General features: G+C 41.7%; 1 protein-coding gene across 17 annotated transcripts in view; it reads left to right on the plus strand.

Annotated features, from left to right (window-relative positions):
* The window catches only part of MYCBP2 (MYC binding protein 2), a 368,898-nt gene that overhangs the window by 135,198 nt on the left and 215,000 nt on the right, over positions 1-18,700 (plus strand). For all 17 annotated transcript variants that reach the window (XM_075918843.1, XM_075918845.1, XM_075918849.1 and 14 more), the window contains 6 exons: positions 4,235-4,360; positions 4,445-4,572; positions 8,235-8,326; positions 12,168-12,302; positions 12,385-12,468; positions 16,406-16,502. In XM_075918843.1, coding sequence (XP_075774958.1) covers positions 4,235-4,360; positions 4,445-4,572; positions 8,235-8,326; positions 12,168-12,302; positions 12,385-12,468; positions 16,406-16,502 — 662 coding nt within the window. The remainder of the gene's footprint in view (positions 1-4,234; positions 4,361-4,444; positions 4,573-8,234; positions 8,327-12,167; positions 12,303-12,384; positions 12,469-16,405; positions 16,503-18,700) is intronic.

The raw sequence follows: 18,700 nt of genomic DNA on the forward strand, positions 1-18,700 counted from the left end.
ACATGAATTCAGGTGTAAAAAGTTATCCTTAACTTCAGCTAGAGGATGCTAGATAACTGATCTGTTTTCTATATGTAGTTTCTCCATCCCGATCTTACTGTTGAATCTTGAATCATTTGATAAGAATATGTACAGACTGAAAGTCAGGTTAGAAACTTTTGCTTTAGCTCTTCATTATTTTAAGTATATAAAGCCTGATGCCAAAGGAATAATGTGTATGTAAGGCGGGTGTTGATGCCATTGCCTATATAACAGATTTAGTCAAACATTTCTTAGTTTATTGAGAATCAATTCTTAGTAAAAGGATTTGTCTTCAACGGTAATTATGGCTTTGTGTTACCATAGTGACTTCTCCAAGCATAATTGAAGGTGAAGTTTTGTTCTTCAAATAATGTCCCTGTGAGTGCTCCACTTGTAGGTATATGTGGAGCCGTTAATCAGAGATCATAGAACCATAGAGCTGGAAGAGACCTCAGAAGGTCATCGAGTCTAGCCCCCTGCTCTAGGCAGGACCAATCTCAATTAGATCAATCTGGCTACGGCTTTGTCAAGCCGAGACTTAAACACCTCTAGGGATGGAGACTCCACTACTTCCCTAGGTAACCCATTTTAGTGCTTCGCTACCCTCCTAGTGAAGTAGTTTTTCCTAATATCCAACCTGGACCTCTCCCACCTCAGCTTGAGACCATTGCTCCTTGTTCTGCCATCCGTCACTACTGAGAACAGCGTTTCTCCATCCTCTTTGGAACCTCCCTTCAGGAAGTTGAAGGCTACTATCAAATCCCCCCTCACTCTTCACTTCTGCAGACTAAACAGACCCAACTCCCTCAGCCTCTCCTCATAGGTCATATGCTCCAACCCCCTAATCATTTTGGTTGCCCTCCGCTGGACCTTCTCCAGTGCGTCCACATCCTTTTTGTAGTGGGGGGCCAGAACTGGACACAATACTCCAGCTGTGGCCTCACCAGCGCCAAATAAAGGGGAATAACAACATCTCTGGATCTGCTGGCCATGCTCCTCTTAATGCAATCTAATATGCTATTAGCCTTCTTGGCTACAAGGGCACACTGTTGACTCATATCCAGCTTCTCATCCACTATAACCCCCAGGTCCTTTTCTGCAGAACTACTACTTAGCTGGTTGGTCCCCAGCCTGTAACCATGTTTGGGACTCTTCCGTCCTAAGTGCAGGACTCTGCACTTGTCGTTGTTGAACCTCATCAGATTTCTTGTGGTCCAATCCTCCAATTTGTCTAAGTCACTCTGGACCCTATCTCTGCCCTCAAGCGTATCTACCCCTCCCCCAAGCTTAGTGTCATCCGCGAACTTGCTGAGGGTGCAATCCATCCCCTCATCCAGGTCATTAATAAAGATATGGAACAAAACCGGTCCTAGAACTGAACCTGGGGGCACTCTGCTAGAAACCGACCACCATCCCGACATTGAGCTGTTGATCACTACCCGCTGGGCCCGGCTTTTTTCATAGCAGGGTACATTGAGCCTCTTCTCCTCCCTCCTGGTCTGCCTCCAGGCTATGTAATACTGTGCTGGTGAAAGCCCTTCACGTCTTTCTCAACTGCTTTTGGCTTCCCAGGGAGAGAGCAATTGTCCTTTACCTTCATCCTTAGCATTATTAGTAACTGTTTAGTTTTTTTGTTCTCCCTAATAGTTTGTGTTTACTTTTTTTGCCTCATTGGGATTAAAAAAAAAGTGAAAGAAAGAGAAATAAAAATTTAGTTTGTTTCCTGTCTTGTCTGGGAGAACATCATCCCCTGTTCCCCCATGTTTAGAAAACTAGGTTTTTCATTTTTCTGATTTAAAAAAAGAAGAGAAGAGGAGGAGTAAAACAGATGGATCTTCTGCATTGCTAGAAGGGAACATTTTTAGCCCAAGCAGTTCCTATAAGAGCCAGACACACTCACTGTGTCTGATCATTTACAAATTGGTTAGTATCTACCTAGGCTTGAATAAGGATATCAAGTGGTTAACACATCACAAAGGCAATTTTTCCTGCCTTTGACATTTGTCAGTTATGGCAGTGTACCACAAATATGCCTCTGCGGTATCATGTGAGCTCATGGTAACACATGAGCTCTGGTATCTGTGGACACTGCTTTGTGGTACTGAGTTAGCCTATGGTACTCCATGAACTATGGTACCCAGGAGACCTGATGAGTGGGGAATACCCGCAATCCCCATTACATTGTACCAGGGCCCTGGTACTGAGCATATCCAGGCACACACAATTGCTCTTGGTACTTGGTTGTGTACTGCCAGTACCTTAGTCACAAGTCTGACAAGTCTAGCTAGAAGGAAGTCGTAACCTTTTGTCAGAATACAAAGATCTTCCCCATTTCCATTGAGCCAACCCATAATCATGGTATGGAACACCTGGGGTAACCCAATCATCCATGGCCACTCCATTGCCTTATTCCAATCCTTGGACAATATACACACCTGTGTCTCAGCCAACCCATGTGCCTCAGTGAGAATCTACCACATGGTCTCCTACAGCGTGGCTGTCCAGACCCTTTGAGCCAGATGCAGAGGAAGCTTTTTCAGAACAGGAAGAAGGGTTTAAAGGGGAAGCTACCTCTCCAGCAAACTTTGCCTTTTCTCTACCAAATGAGGCCTCCTCTAACCTCTCCTCTCCTCCCTCCCATCATTAGGTTATGATCTGGAAGCTTTCAGGATCTTGCCAAAGGGTGGCAGATGAACTTAAGGTTCCCTACAGGAGGTGACAGATACACATCATAGGTTAGGAGATATGCAGATTATCTGCATACCACCTCCACATCCAGAATTGCCCTCCCAATCAGTGAGGTGATTATAGATCCTACCATAAGTCAGTCACAGCAACAGAGCGAAAACCCTGCATCCATCACAGTGACTGACTTCCATTGTGGTGGATGTGGTTAATGTGTTAGGGCCAAATATGATTTTAGTAATTATGGGAAACTCAGAGCGTTTCTGGAATATTTACTTGAGACACACAAGTAGCAATTTCAGGCCATCCTTAAAGAGGATCAGTTAATAACAAGATTGGTGCTAGAGACAGCTCTGTATGTAGCTGATATCACTGCCTGCCCAGTCTTCATGACAGTGGTACTGAGGTGGGCTTCTTGACTACACCTTTCTGGACTGCCCAAAGAATTGTAGAAGACTTTCAGTTTGAAGGGCCCAAATTATTTCACAGAGAAAACAGATTCTTCTCCCCAGTCCTGGATTCCTGGCCACAATATGCTCCCTATATTATATGGTAGAAAAGTCATACGCTATCTACCAGATCAGCACTGTTACAAGTTAAAATGTAATTTTGGTCCAGGGATCAAAAGTGGAAGTAGTCTGCATCCCAATCCGCTGTGCCTCAAGTCACCTTTTCTAAGCACTGTTCATGCAGTGGTCGAGAGCTTGCAACATCAGCTGCCATCTTCACACCTGTTCAGAAGTCACCTGGCCCTATTTCATAGCAATTGTCATCTCTGATAGATGGGTCCTGGGGATTATTTCAAAGAGTTATGCCATTCAGTTAATGTCCCTTCCTCACTCCAAACCTACTTCCCCTTTTCCCTTCAGGGACTTTTCTTGTGAGAATCTATTTAATCAGGAAATATCATTTGTTATTCCATTGAAATAGTCCTGGTACAACTCAGGAACAAGGGGGTTTACTCACATTATTTCCTGATCTTAAAAATAGAGAGTTGTTGGAGTCCCAGTCTACATCTAAGGGCATTAAACAAATACAGAAGACACAGATGTTCAAGACGGTCACACAAGCAGCTATTATTCTAGCTCTAGTATGAGATTTCCTACAGTTTACCTTTGGGCAGGATGTTTATTAGTACAGACCGCTCCACACAGGTTATTCTCCAAAGTTTTCCTCATTGAATTAGAGCACTAACCCCAGTACAGCGACTGGAGTTTCTCAGCATCACCCTCAATGTAGTACACGGGCTCAACAGACACTGCTACCAAAAATCTCTGATTAGAGGTGCAGAGGTGCACATGCACCTACAGTAGAGCACCTCTAGGGGGACACCTTGAAAAACCATTGTTAGTGCACAAGGTGAGTAACATCCTTTTCTTCTGCTACAGTATGCTTATGTGCGGGAGAGACAATTTGATAGTTCTTCTGCTATCTTTTTTTCTTTAGGAGCATTCAGCTTTTCATCACAATTCCATTGATTGTGGTTTCCAGTTATAGAAATTGAATATTTCTTTTAATTTTCTTTCAGGTTGTCTCGATACATTGGCGGCTATGCAGGACTTAAAAATGGGTGTAGCAAATACAGAGGAGGAGACTCAAGCAGTAATGAAAGTTTATTCCAAGGAAGATTATAGTATTGTTAACAGATTTGAAAGTATGTACTCAGTATAATTTTGTTACAGACTTTCATTCCATAAATCTGATTCTATATTGATCTATAATAATTTGTTCCTTGTAGGTCATGGAGGAGGTTGGGGTTATTCAGCCCATTCAGTGGAAGCTATCCGTTTCTATGCCGATACTGACATTTTACTTGGTGGTCTTGGCCTTTTTGGAGGTAGGGGTGAATACACTGCTAAGATAAAGGTAAGATATGATCTCTTTCAATACCTACAGTTTTAAGATAATGGCTTTAGAAATGCAATTTATAAGTAATACAGTTGTTTTATGATTTCACTAATGGGATGGAAAGAGCCCTGGTCTACAGTTATAAAAGATATCCATCAAAAAGAAACAACCTCCACAAAGTATATGAATTAGGTTCCCCACTGAGGCAATATTGATTCAGTGACTCATGATGATGGTAATATGGTAGAGGTATGACCACTCAACTTTAAAATCCCATGCAGATTTTTCCAGAACAGGGGTATAAGCACTAAAGTCTTGTAAATGCTTTATCACTTGTCTTAAATTTCCTAAGTAGCATTTCTATTAACTTTTGGGGCTCTTCATTGGTGGTGGGTGAATTGATGGTAAACTTTGTTCATTGAATGCGTTTTGTATCCTTCATTATGAAAGGAATATTCATAAATATTTTCAGAGGTGATATTTTGGGATACTCTTCTCTTAAACATTACAGTTTAAGCGCTTAGAAACTTTAAAGTTGAGTAGCAACAGATTGTCATAATTGGGGATGGGTGATGCTTATTTTTTTCTATAAGCTCACTGCAATGTTATTGAAAACACTGCCATCAGACTACCGAAAGTTAAAACCTAAATAATTGGTTTATGCAGGTCACTGTCTAACTAAACAAGCTTTAAAATGTCAAACACAATTCTGTTAAGTACTAGCACATTCCATTTTTATTTAAATTGATACATTAATTGAAATCAGCACAGAACAAAACAAAAAAGCTGTGGCATTTCTGAGGGAGGAAAAACAAACAAAAGCAAAAACTTGTTTAAAAGAACTTACCATTGTACAAAAGCAAAAAAGCACAAACCATTTGTCCTGCTTTGTAGGTCTTTGAGTTACTCAAACTATTACTTCCCATACACATCTCCGTGACTATGAGCAGCCGCAACAGCAGAGTTGAAGACAGAGGCCACATTGTTGATGGCAACCATCTAGATCGACAATCGACCCACTAGTTCCCAATAAACAAATCTTGAAAATTTGGTTGAGGGCCTCGAAGACCTCTGATCAGTTACAACTCTGGATACTAGCACCACACTTTTTGTGGATCGGCTTTCCCCTTTCTACAACCAATGGATATCAGTAACATCCAACAGATGGACCTTAGAAGTCATCTGCTCAGGCTCTACTGTTCCCTTTCTTCCCAAACCCCCATACCTACTGTCCTTAGGGACACCGCTCATGAACTGCACCTACGTCGAGACGTACAACATCTCCAAATAAGAGGGGCGGAACCTGTTCCCTCTCAACACGAGGGAAAAAGGTTTTATTCGTGATATTTTTAACCCAGAAGAAAAGCTGTGTATGATACCCCATCTTCATTCTATCTTCAGCCTCAGAGGACTTAACAAATACATATATTCTTTGTCAGATTCAGGATGGCAGTGTTACTTTCTATCATCGTTCTCTACTGGCACAATACTGGTTCATAGCTTTTGGCTTCCTCCAAAAAGCATTTTTTCCACATTTCAATCTCTCTTACCCATGGGTTGTATTGATGGCATAAATACAATAAAGCCTATTCATTATCAATACAAAGTACAGCCACAACATAGAGAGCAACAGCACAGAGAGCATTAAACGTTGACTTGCTGTAGCTATCTAAGAGGGGAGGAAAACAGCATTTGTGTCTATATCTAGATGATTGACTAATCAGAAGCAACAGGATATCACTATGGTCTGAACACCATCCTCAGTCTGTTCAAAGAGCTGGGCCTGAAACTACAATAAATTGTCACTCCAACCATCTTAGACAGTGGAATTCATAGGAATCTTAATCACCTCCAAAATGGCAAATATACATCTCCTGTAAGAGAAATTCCAAATAAATCCACCCACCACAGTACAACATCTCCAAATAAGCCAGTCTCAGATTTTTAGGTTATATGTTGCTTTTTTCACTTATTTTCACTACTATTCAAACATCATTTACATCTCTTGCGGGGATATCTAAGGTTTGCGTCAACCCAAACACAAGTGCATGCACATTGTGTAGTCCTGGCTCTTATCTTTTTATCACTAAAACTGGTGGATTCTCGAAAAGGGAAACCCTTGTATGTGTATCCCTCTATAAAGACAACTAGCACAGATGTTACAGGAGCCACTTTATACCAATTAAGTGCGTTAAATGTGGTCTCAGAAGACCCTCTGAGATTCTATAATGTCCTGGAACTTAAGGCAATTAAGTTAGTATCCAAAGCATTCCTCTCAAATATAAAATATTTTCTCATGAAGATTCTTATATACAACGGATGTGCAGTGTATAAAGGCTATCTGTTCATAACTAAGAGGCAAACAGGAAATGAACATGGATGCTTTAATAGATTACTACAATTGTTTGTCCTCCAGGGTCCAGCAAGTTAGCAGTCTTTCTTATCAGTCAATATGTCACCAATAATGAATGGTCTCTGAAGATCTCTGTCTTGACATTGGTGTTTCAGCAATGGAGAATATTATCACAGAATTAATTGCCATCAAAGTGAATGCAAAGTTTTCCCCATGGCTGTGTGGGGGCATGAGTCCAGGATCTATGCAAGATGCTTTTTTCATACCGTGCTGTTAAGGTGTTATATGCATTTCTGTTGATGCCCTTGGCACCCTCAGTTATAGGGAAAATCATGCAGGATGCAGCTACACTGATTCTGATAGCTTCTCATTGGCAGACGCAATACTAGATTTTCTCCAGATGTTGTCTCTCTGCCCCCATATCACTTCAGGAGTGTCCAAACATAACATCAAATTGCAGAGGACAGATTGTACTTCCAGATGAATCTGTCACAGGGATGGTATAGCCCGTCTACCAAACATTAGAGTTTTGTTCAGCAAGCACTCAGATTGCTTCTTCTGCATGTTTCAGAAATATCCCCATAACTGATATGTAAAAAACAGCTGCTTTGGAGTAAATTTCTCACCTCTGTTAAACACTGTGCCCTTGATTTGACAGTAAAATTAAAAGCCAGGAACTGTTCTAATAATCAGTTATTGACAGATAAAACTTCTCAATCTCACCTTTTTTTATAAGAAATTTGACTGCCTGTCACTTAGTGGGATGCATTGAGGATGTTAAATATCGGTCAATTGAATAGTCAGTTAACCTCATGAACTCTTATCGGTTACTTGACTATTCTATAGTCCCCGGTGGAGGTGGAGCCAGCAGCTAGTGCGCTCCAGTCCCCTGCCGAGGATCCCCCTGCCACTCCGCACTGCTGCCTGTAATACAGAGGCAGCAGCGTAGGGTCGCAACGGCCCCTGTCTGGGGCGGAGCTGAGCTCAGGGACCTGACGCAAACTGGAACTGAGCCGGGCTGCTGGCTCGCCTGCTAAAAAAATTTACTGGTAAGCGGGAGTGGGGGAATGTGTGTAGCCTATAGCACTAACCTATAAGCTTTTGCTTAATGGTTAATCAGCTACACTATTACATCCCTAGGATGCAGAGAGATGCATACTCTAAGGACTTCAGGTACTGTAAATACCTGTTCTTTTCTATATTTAGTAATAGTGGTACCCTATTCAGTAGTGTGTCTGGGAAGGAGAGGTAAGAAAGAATGGCAAGCAAATGAGAATGGTAGCATGAAATTTATAAAAATGGAAAATATTTTCATTTATTTTTGCAGTTGTTTGAATTGGGTCCAGATGGGGGAGATCATGAGACTGATGGGGACCTTCTTGCTGAAACTGATGTCTTGGCATATGATTGTGCTGCTAGGTAAATTATTTTCTTTACATTCTCTGAAGAGGCTTACTGCCGTGCTAGTTTTGTTTTGACATGCATTTTAAACATTTTGAAGGTATGCAAAAGTAATCTGTAATTAAAGTCTCTAAGGTGTAGTGCTACATTTATTATCTTTAACAAAAAAGAAAGATAATAGTGAAAAAAGCAACCAAAAAATTAAAAAAAAAAAAAACCTGATTCAAGTATTGTAGGGAGACTGAGATACCAAATGAGAAATTGAAGGAATGTTTGAGAGAGTTGTGGCAAAAGGGAAATCTTTACATATGTACTGGAAGGTCTCAATGTGGAATGTATTAGTGGTATGTTTCTCAGAATTGACTAATATTGTTCGATTAGCAAAGGAAAGACATTGTGTTGTTCTTTGACCCATTTTGGGAGTGGGGAAAAAGGAACGTTATTTAATGAAATACCAATATAGATGAAATTAGGAGATGGGATGAATTACAAATATGTTAAGGAACTAGGAATGATATTTTTCTGTAACAAAATTGACCTTCCAGAAAGTCACATCTGTACCTTTAAATCTGGATTCTGGAGTGACCAGATATCTAGTGATATGTTCAACTTCTTTTACTGCCTTGCTTATTGACAATGTGAATGAAAAACAACTTCTCTTAAAATTAGTTTGTAGATGCTGTGGCCTTTCATGACATTTCTGATTTAGGCAAGATTCTTTACGATAATATGTACTTGGGTTATTGAAGTACTGCAAAGATTTAAAACAACTCACCTCCCATTTAAGAAACAAAACGGTCATTCAGAACTAAAAAAATCAAATCAAGATCATGAGATTGTCTAACGGATAATTAATCTTACATTATATTCTTCAAGTAAGACGGGAGCTACCAATTCCTAAATACTTTCCAAATGTAGTGGCTGTCAGTTATCCTGCCAGTATTTTTCACTTCACAACAGGCAGGAGAGTTAAGTTTTTGTCCATAAATTTAATGTTAAAATGTTCTTTGGATTTTTTTTTTTTGGGAGGGGGGGGGGGGGCGGCTGATGAACCCAGTTTTGTGTTTCGATTGATATTGACTCAGTAGGTTTTGCTTTACTTTATGGGGATCTGGGTCTAAATAACTGGCTTGACTACCTTTCTCGCAGGTCAATTTAGTTATCTAGAGCTTGAATATAATTCAAAGTCTGTTGAAGTAGCTAGCTATCTAACCTGTGAGATAATGCCACAAGGGATGTTAAAAATTGTTTGTTTTTGTAAACGTGTAACTGCTGAATTTTTTAGCCGTTACATGTTTATACTCCCCTGCTGCTTAGATTCATCATTCATACAAGAGACCAAAGTTGGCTTAACAAGGTTACAGGTCTCTTTCTGTGTTAGTCACTCATACTGTCCTGTTCCAAAAAATTATTTCTGGTTCTCTCTCTTGCTTTCTCATCTTAGAGGTGCTACTGCTGCTAAGCCCAAGGACTCCTCATTTAGGGCTTCCCAGGAAAGTAGATCACACAGACAGATCCCTGTCCAAGTTTGTTCATAAGACATCCCTCCCCAGTCCCATTTAGGAGCGAGTGAGCCTTGGCAGACCAGGGGGACGGGGAGCAAAGCAGAGCAAAGCCACGGAGCCCGAGGGCAGCAGGATAGCCACGGCGCGTCTGGGCTGTCCCACTGCCCCCGTGCTCTGCGGCTTTGCTCCGGGCGCCTGTGGTACAGCAGCTGGGGCACTGCCGGTTGGTCCCATAGCGCCGCTCTGGGCGCCACTGGACCAACCCAGCAGCACCCCAGCTGCTCTGCCCCAGGTGTCCCCAAGTCAGCCGCTGCTGAAACTGACCAGTGGCTGACTACAGAAAGCCCCTGTCCCGGGCTTCCTGGAATCAGCTGCTGATGAGTTTCAGCAGCAGCTGACTTGGGGATGCCTGGGGTTCTTAAGTTGAATCTGTATGTAAGTCAGAACTGGCGTCCAGATTCAGCCGCTGTTGAAACTGATCAGTTTCAGCAGCGGCTGAATCTGGACGCCAGTTCCGACTTACATACAGATTCAACTTAAGAACAAACCTACAGTCCCTGTCTTGTACGTAACCTGGGGACTGCCTGTATTGATCTCTCCATTAGCTCTTTGTTTGCATTTTGTAGCATGTAGTGCCTTTATTCTCCAGTAAATGGTTGCTCTATTTTTACTCAACACTACATTTAGGTTCATGGAGGGCCTAGTCAGCACCAGCGTTCCCTCTAATATTTTATGTCCATTTGGAATTAATTTTATATGCTCCAGTATGGAGGTGATGTGTGACACATCATGTCCATGTTGGTGCATATAACAAAATTCATTCCTCATATGGACAGTGTGTAAAGGGGAGTGGGGCCAAGGGTTTTGGAATGTGGTAGGAGATCAGGGCTGGGGAAGAGGGTTGGATTGTGTGTATGTAGGGGGAGTGAGGGCTCTGGCTTGGCATGTGGGTTTTAGGATATGACCAAGGAGGAAGGATTCTGGGTGTGGGAGGGGGCTTGGGACCTGAGCAGAGGTTGGGATGTGAGGGACACTGCAGCAGCTTGGGGGAAAGTGAGAGTTACATTTTAACAGCTGTGGCAGCTCCAGGGGAGGGATACCACTCCATGGCTATGACTGATCCAGGCTAGTCTGGGTGGGGGCCAGAGGAGCGCCCGTCCCCTGGGTGTGACAGGTTCATCCCGGGCTGGGTTGATGCAGGGTTGCCACTCCCCTGGCTATGGCAAATCTCTGCTTGGGCTTGGAGGTGCCTCTCCTTGCTGAGGCAGGTTCATGCTGGGGCTAGTGGGGAGAAGTGCTTCTTCCTGCCCTAATAGGTGGCCATGTGGCCACACGATTTAGAGGGAATTTAGGTAAGGGCCTTTCCATCAGCTCTGTTTCCCATGTTAGTGCTGCCAACACTTAGTACAGCCCCATTTGAATCTTTGTCATTGTGCTTTGTGCCCCACCTGACCTTGAAAATTGCATTTTTAGTTGATATTAATTAAATGAAATGGGAGCACTCAAGGCAGACCCACTGCCTGACACACACTTCCAGTTTGGAATCTTGTTTGTCACCCATGCATTGCACGCACAAACAGACCTGCATTTGAAGAAATTGAGGTTTCTTATTTTACAGTAGCTAGAGGTCTTTGAGATGTTTGGTCCATACCTGTATTCCGCTACCTATGCTCCTTTCCCTCTGATTCAGATCCTATTGGATTTCTGGTAAGAGGAGGAACTGGAGAGGCACCAACCTTAACTGCCTTTTATTCCCTTGTTCTGGAGCACTAGGAGAACAACAGATTCTGTAAACCTCCTTGCAGGAGACAGAAGGGATCTGCCAAAAAAGGCTTTCTTTCTTGACAGATCCCCCTCTAGACTGCTGCTTTTTGCTGACAAAGTCCTGAGTCGGCAAAAATGGCAGCCATTTTAATGCAAATTAAGCACGGGATATTTAAATCCCCGCTTCATTTGCAATGTCAACCTGCCTAATCTGTATCCTCTGCTGACAGAGGGATGCAGTCTAGACATACCCCATGACATTCTTTATAAAAAGAATTTTCCCCTGAAATGCTGTAAAGTTTTTGTAAAACTGTGCATGGCCCATGGTATTTACTATGCATTAATGCAATTAATATACTGTGTTTAGTTGAACTAATTTCATTCGTTAGCCTATCCAGCACAATAGCACCCCACACCCTATTACCACAATTCAAAATAGTGTAAAGTTGAGAGTGGAAATAGGCAGATATATAATATTGCTGTCATCCTTGTGGTGCATTTGGATTTAGATTATTTACTTTTTTTTCAAGTTGATGAATGTCTTGGTTTAATTTTCAAATTCAATTTTTTTTTCAATGTTTACTTTTCAGAGAAAAATATGCAATGATGTTTGATGAACCAGTTCTCTTGCAAGCTGGTTGGTGGTATGTAGCTTGGGCACGAGTGTCAGGCCCTAGCAGTGACTGTGGATCTCATGGACAGGCTTCTATTACAACAGATGATGGGTAATTTATTTCTGTCTGCCTTATATATTTGTATGAAAGAAACAGCCTAATAGCATTTGAATAAATATTTTTTTTCTTTCAGCGTTGTTTTCCAGTTTAAGAGTTCCAAGAAATCAAATAATGGTACAGATGTTAATGCAGGACAGATTCCTCAGTTACTATACAGGTAATATTTTGATTAATTTTGTAGTCAGGTTGTGGAATTGTCCTTGTAAACAGAAGTGCTGTAAAAATAAGCCTACAGTGCATGATGAGACTATTTTACTGAGTTAGGAAGCTGATGTTTGAAAATTTGTGGGGAAATTAAGGTATATTTGAAAAGATATTGGGGAAAGTATGAGTTATACCAAAAGTTATTTCCACCTGGTTTTAAAAGGTTGTTATGATGTACTAAGTACTGAGATTTTTGCATTAAAATGTTTGCAGTAATTTATTCTTAGTTCAGCTATTCATTTTGTGAATGATGGTCTTCCCTCTAAAATACTTCATTTTTCTGACAGGTTGAAGGTTTTAAATGATTTGGCAGTCTTATCACTGACTATTGGTCAAAAACTACTATGCAGAATTTCATATTGCAGTCCTTCTAATAGGTGCACTGTGGTCTGCACCAGAGTTCTATTCTCCAGGCCTCTGTCTACCTTTCGGATGGTGACAGGTGCATCTGACACTAGTTGGGGAGCCCATGTTAGCGACATGAGGACTCAAGATATGTGGTCCCATGCAGAACTGTCCCTGCATATCAATGTGAGGGAGCTGTGGGCAGTTTGCCTGGCATTCCAGGCCTTCCTCCCCCACCTCAGGGGCAAGATGGTCCTTATTCTGTCCACAACTACAGTGACGGTCCTCTATATAAACAGGCAGAGCAGTGCTCGTTCCTCTCCCCTGTGCTTGGAAGCTCTCTGGCTCTGGGATCTGTGTATCGAGGCAAGTATTTACCTGCAAAGCTTGGAGCGGGTGCAGGAGATCCTGCTGGGAAGTAGGAAACTTTCCACAAGGGCTACTTACCTAGCTAAATGGAAGCATTTCTCTGTCTGGGCTACCCAGAAGGGGATCTCTTCTATGGACACCCAGGATCCTGGACTGTCTCCTGAATCTCAGGGTCCAGGGGCTTTCTTCATCAGTTAGGGTCCATCTGGCGACTATTTCTGGTTTTTACCAGGGCTCCTGGGGTAAAACCCTCTTTGCAGACCCTATGGTCCATTAGTTTCTGAAGGGGTTGGACAGGCTTTACCCACATGTCCATCAGTCCGTCCTTCAGTGAGACCTTAACCGGGTCCTTTCCAGACTCTCAGAACCCGCTTTCGAGCCTCTTGCAATCTTGTTTGCTGCTACACATATCCTGGAAGGTGTCATTCTTGGTGGCTATCACGGCAGCCAGACGTACGTCTGAATTAAGGGCCCTTACCTCATAACCACCTCTTACTATTTTTTTTTCCAGGATGTAGTTAGGTTACGCCCCCCACCTCACCTTCCTGCTGAAGGTGGTGTCTCAGTTTCAGGTGTCTCAGGACATTTTTCTCTCAGTTTTTTACCTCAAGCCTCATGCTTCTGGCAAAGAACAGGCTTTACACACGCTAGAACCATGTTAGGAGAGCCGTAGCTTTTTATTTAGACATGACAAAGCCCTTTCATAAGTCCCCACAGTTGTTTGTGGCAATCACGGAGTTGCTGACTGAGCAGCTAGTCCCTGTGCAGAGGATTTCTTCCTGAATTACTTCCTGTATCAGGGAATGCTATGATCTGGCTGGGGTGTCAGTCCACGGAAAGAACCAGAATCTGAGGCACATCACATTCCCCCATATTCAAAGGCACCATATGCTTTCAGGGCAATTCAACATTGCAGGAATGTAAGTTGGTATCCACTTGGGATAGTAGGGCATGTTTGCTGTAAAGAAGTATGTAGCATATCATGCCTTGCGCAGATGAAGTTTCCAAACACCCTCTTGCTCTGCACAGACATTTAGAAGTAGTATCAGCATCACTTGGATAAATTGATCCCAGAACTTGAATGTTGGAGACCAGGCATACCATCGTGTATGACGTTCATCTAATATTGGCAGTATTTACGGAGCTACAGCAACTTCAGGCTCTTTAATGATATGTTGTTATAAAGACTCAGTGTCTTCAGACTCAAGTCCTTTTTTTGAATCAGTAAATATTTGCCAGATAGAAGCTGGAGCTCTATGGGTAACCCTCCCTGCTCACATCACATATAACCAAGTTTCATAGAACTTGGGGCCTCAAATGCTAAAGTCGAGCTATGCAGAGCATGGCTGAATTCCTACCCAGCAAGTGTTTGTTCTGCAGTATAGGTTGCATACGTGTCAGAATCAACAAAAATTATAGCAATCTTGTGTCTCCCCAAATTTCCCAGTATACTCAGGTGAAAAAACCACCTAGACAAATCACATTGCTGCCAAGTTGATTTAACTAGCTGAGTGACTGCATACAGCTGCTACTCAATGGTATGAACCACGTGGTGCTGTCCTCCCATTGCTGACATTTCCATTTCAGCATTGTAATATAGACAATGGCATGTGAGCTGCTTTGGCATCCATAGTAGGTGCATATGTAAGTGATGTGTAGGTTCTCTTCTTTGTTATGAGCTTGTGGTTGAAAGAAGTCTAAAATGGAATCAGCTGAGCGTGAACAATATCAGTGTCATTTAATATGGTAGGACATCACAAAGTGGTTGTTTATAAAGACACCAGGAGAGGTGTTGGACAATGTTTGTGTGTAGGGGATAAGAGTTTATTTTCTCAAATGTTTTTTCCTGTTGATGTGCTCCTGAGTATTTCATGCTGTAGGCTTCATAAAATATTCTGATTGCCCTGGAAAAGTGATTTTTCTTTCTTGTGATTCGGTGATATTTCATGTTATGCAGAACTGTATGAAAACTGTTCTTGAAGTATTGATTTACTCAGATATTTTTTCCATCAGTGGTTTCTGTATTGATGTTAATGTTATTTTCTTGATGGAGGAGATTTCTGTGAGCATGAAGTGGTACAATTCCATTTGGAATGAATTACACCTTTCTGGACATTTTTCTACCCCAATAGGCAACAAGTTTGTAAATGAACACAAAGAAGTATTTTTTTACAGAATGCACAGTCAGTCTGTAGAACTCTTTGCTAGATGATGTTAAGGAGGCCAAGATTATAACAAGGTTCAAGTAAGAATTTGATAAATTCATGGAGGATAAGTCCATCTGTGCTTATTGCCGTTTTACTGAGTATATTGGAAGAAATTGCCGAAAGGTTGTGGAAATCTCCATCATTGGAGATATTTAAGAGCAGACGAGATAAATGTTTGTCAGCGGTCTAGATAGTGCTTGGTCCTACAGTGAGTGCAGGGGACTGGAGTTGATGACCTTTTAAAGTCCCTTCCACTTCTAGTGTTGTTTGATTTTTTTATGAGATACATTTTGGGGCTATGTCTCTGTAGTCTTGAATCGAGATCATCAAATGCATTCTGATAGAAAATAGGGCAACATGGTAATTTGGGTGTAATAGGAGCATATCTACCAATTCCTAGTTTCCAGTGTTTATTCATCTTAATTCTGTTTCACAACAAAAGTACCCTGAAGAAAGCATATCTTTGGAAGTTTCTTCAGAGATCTTGTCCTGTGTTTTTCTGTGTTCCTAAACAAACCAGAAAAACTTTTCAATAAAGAAAACACAATCTCATCAGTACTTGTTTGAAGGACAGGCCTCCTTTCCAGTAGTGCAGAAAACAAATCTGTAGATATAGTCCTATTAGAATACTAATTTACAAGTAATGACACCAATCACTGTGGTATCTTCCAAAAATATGGCGCACAAAAAGGTACAGTGAACCTGAGATGAGTTGTATCATAAATCACATGAATTTAGTAATCTCATTTTACTCTTCACATCAGTTATTTGGGTATAATTCATGTTTGACAATCAGTTTATCAGGACAGGGATAGCAGAAAAAAGGTTGTTTAGAATGAAATAAGTAAACATCTCTGGGTAATCCCATTAGGCTATCCTCCTACTGCATCTCTGAGCAGTGTATTAAACATAATATACTTAAAAACATAATCATGGTTTCTTATCTCAGTTCTTCACTCCTGCTTTTAGGCTGCCAACAAGTGATGGCAGTTCATCAAAAGGAAAACAGCAAACAAGCGAGCCTGTACATATCTTAAAGAGGTCATTTGCAAGAACTGTGTCAGTGGTGAGTACCACTCTTGATTTTCTCTGTGTTCATTTCTGCTTGTAACATTTAAAGGGAAAAATATGTAATTTTACTTTATTTTCAGCTATAATTTGATAAAAAAAAATCATACATTGGGAGCAAGCTAGATGTATTAAAGGTTAACTTTTTTATTTCTCCATCAACATTCAAATGCCAACTCATGCCCGAGTAAATTTTGGTCACCATAGTAGTTGACCATATTGTATAATTGCATATTTATTGAAATATGCTTTTGCCTTTTAATGAATAAGCTAGTTGGAAAATTCTTAGTTGTTGATGTTTAAATGTCATATGCATTGATAGTATCACAAATCATTGTCTTCAGCAGCTAATAAGTTAACAATTTCACACAGTTTTGAGGCACCTAGTATTATTTGTTTTGTGCTACTTTAAGAATATTGTTGATTCCTAAGTAGTTTTTCTCCTGTATAAATTGCATTACTTTGCACTTCCAGAGCGCACATTGTCTGTGGATCTCAAAGTGTTTCCTTAAGCCTCATTATATTCTGTGTGGTGGTATATATAATATAGGGGCATTGAAATGCAGTCACTTTTGCAATGGAAGACCCTGTCTGTTGAACAATAAATTAGGCATGTAAATTCTGGGTTAAAAAGTTAAGCAGTGAAATACTATGTTTTTAACAGGTTAACCCTGGAGTGGTCCCCCTGTCTGTGGTGTGTTGCAGTGGGCCCAGCTGGGCTGTAACTGTCCCTTGCCCACAGTGAGACACAGGAGGGGCCTGCTCCAGCTCTAGCCGAGCTGAGCCGAGCCCTCCACACTGTGTTCAGGGGGAGTTCTCCAGCCAGGCCAGGCAGGGCCTGCTGTACCATGGGAAAGAGCTGCTCCAGCCAGGCCGAGCTGAAGGTTAACTAGTTACTGGGTAAGCTTGCTGTTAAGGCTGATGCTTTTACATCCCTACAGTACATACCAGCAAAGCAGAACAGTTTAAGACCGAAAAAAGAGTAGTTGAAATGAGCCAGTGATGCTTACTGGTTGCAGTTAACAAGCGGGACTGGTGCAGCTCTCCACCAACTGTGCTGCTCCACCGTGGCGGGACCTGCGGCAGGCCTAACACACTGCGGGTGGGGGTGTTTCAGCCTGGCTGGAGCAGTCTGTGTCTGCAGCAGGCCTGGCCTGGCTGCAGCTGTGTGTTGTGGATTTGGGTGCAGTCAATAAGCGGTTGACTGATTAAACAGGATTTTACATCCCTAGTTGAAATTCCATGGAGACTTACATAAACACGTGAGTTTTAATGTTGCCATGTCACTCCTTTTCTTAAAGTGCCATGGTTTAGTGATTTAGTTTTAAATTTCATCACATGGCTTTATATCTTGTCTTGTATTGCACCAACCATATGGTGAACACTTGACAATTAATCTTCTGAAAGGTTCTGCCTCCAAGATATGCTTCCACATCTTTATTTTCTTCGCTAATACAGGGTGGCTGGTCAGTGATCAGCCTAGGTGGAGAGAGTGAGGTGGTCTGGTGACCCAGATCAGTCCTGGAGTGAATGAGGGGACTTAAAAAGAGACTGCAAGTTGGTGCTGGCAAATGCTTGCAAGCACTGCAGAGATTAAGAAGGGCAGGAAGGCAAAAATAGGAAAGGCAGCATTGGAAATAGCCAAACTCCAGGCAAAGAGTACTGGGAGAGCAATAAGAACAGCCATACTGGATCATACCAAAAGTCCATCTAGCCCAATATCCTGTCTTCCAACAGTGATCGATGCTTGGTGTCCCCAGAGGGAGTGAACAGAACAGATAATCATCAAGTGATCTCACCTCTGTTGCCCATTCCCAGCTTCTGACAAATAGAGGCGAGGGACAACATTCCTTCCCATCCTGGCTAATAGGTCCATCAATGGCTATCTTCAGTGTATTTATCTAGCTCTTTTTTGGAACCGTGTTAAAGTCCTGGTCTTCACAACAACCTCTGGCAAGGAGTTCCATGGGCTGATTGTGCATTGTGTAAAGAAAAAAAAAATCCTTTTGTTTGTTTTAAACCTGCTACCTATTAATTTCATTTGGTAACCCCTCGTTCTTATGTTATGGGAACAAGCAAATAACTTTTCCTTATTCATTTTCTCCACACCAGCCATGATTTTATAGACCTTTTTCTTATCTCCCCTTAGTTACCTTTTTTTTTTAAGCTCTTTTCTTACTCTCCTCTTTTCTGGGA

The sequence above is a fragment of the Pelodiscus sinensis genome, chromosome 1, assembly GCF_049634645.1.
Source record: "Pelodiscus sinensis isolate JC-2024 chromosome 1, ASM4963464v1, whole genome shotgun sequence".
In the NCBI taxonomy this organism is placed as follows: Eukaryota; Metazoa; Chordata; order Testudines; family Trionychidae; genus Pelodiscus; species Pelodiscus sinensis.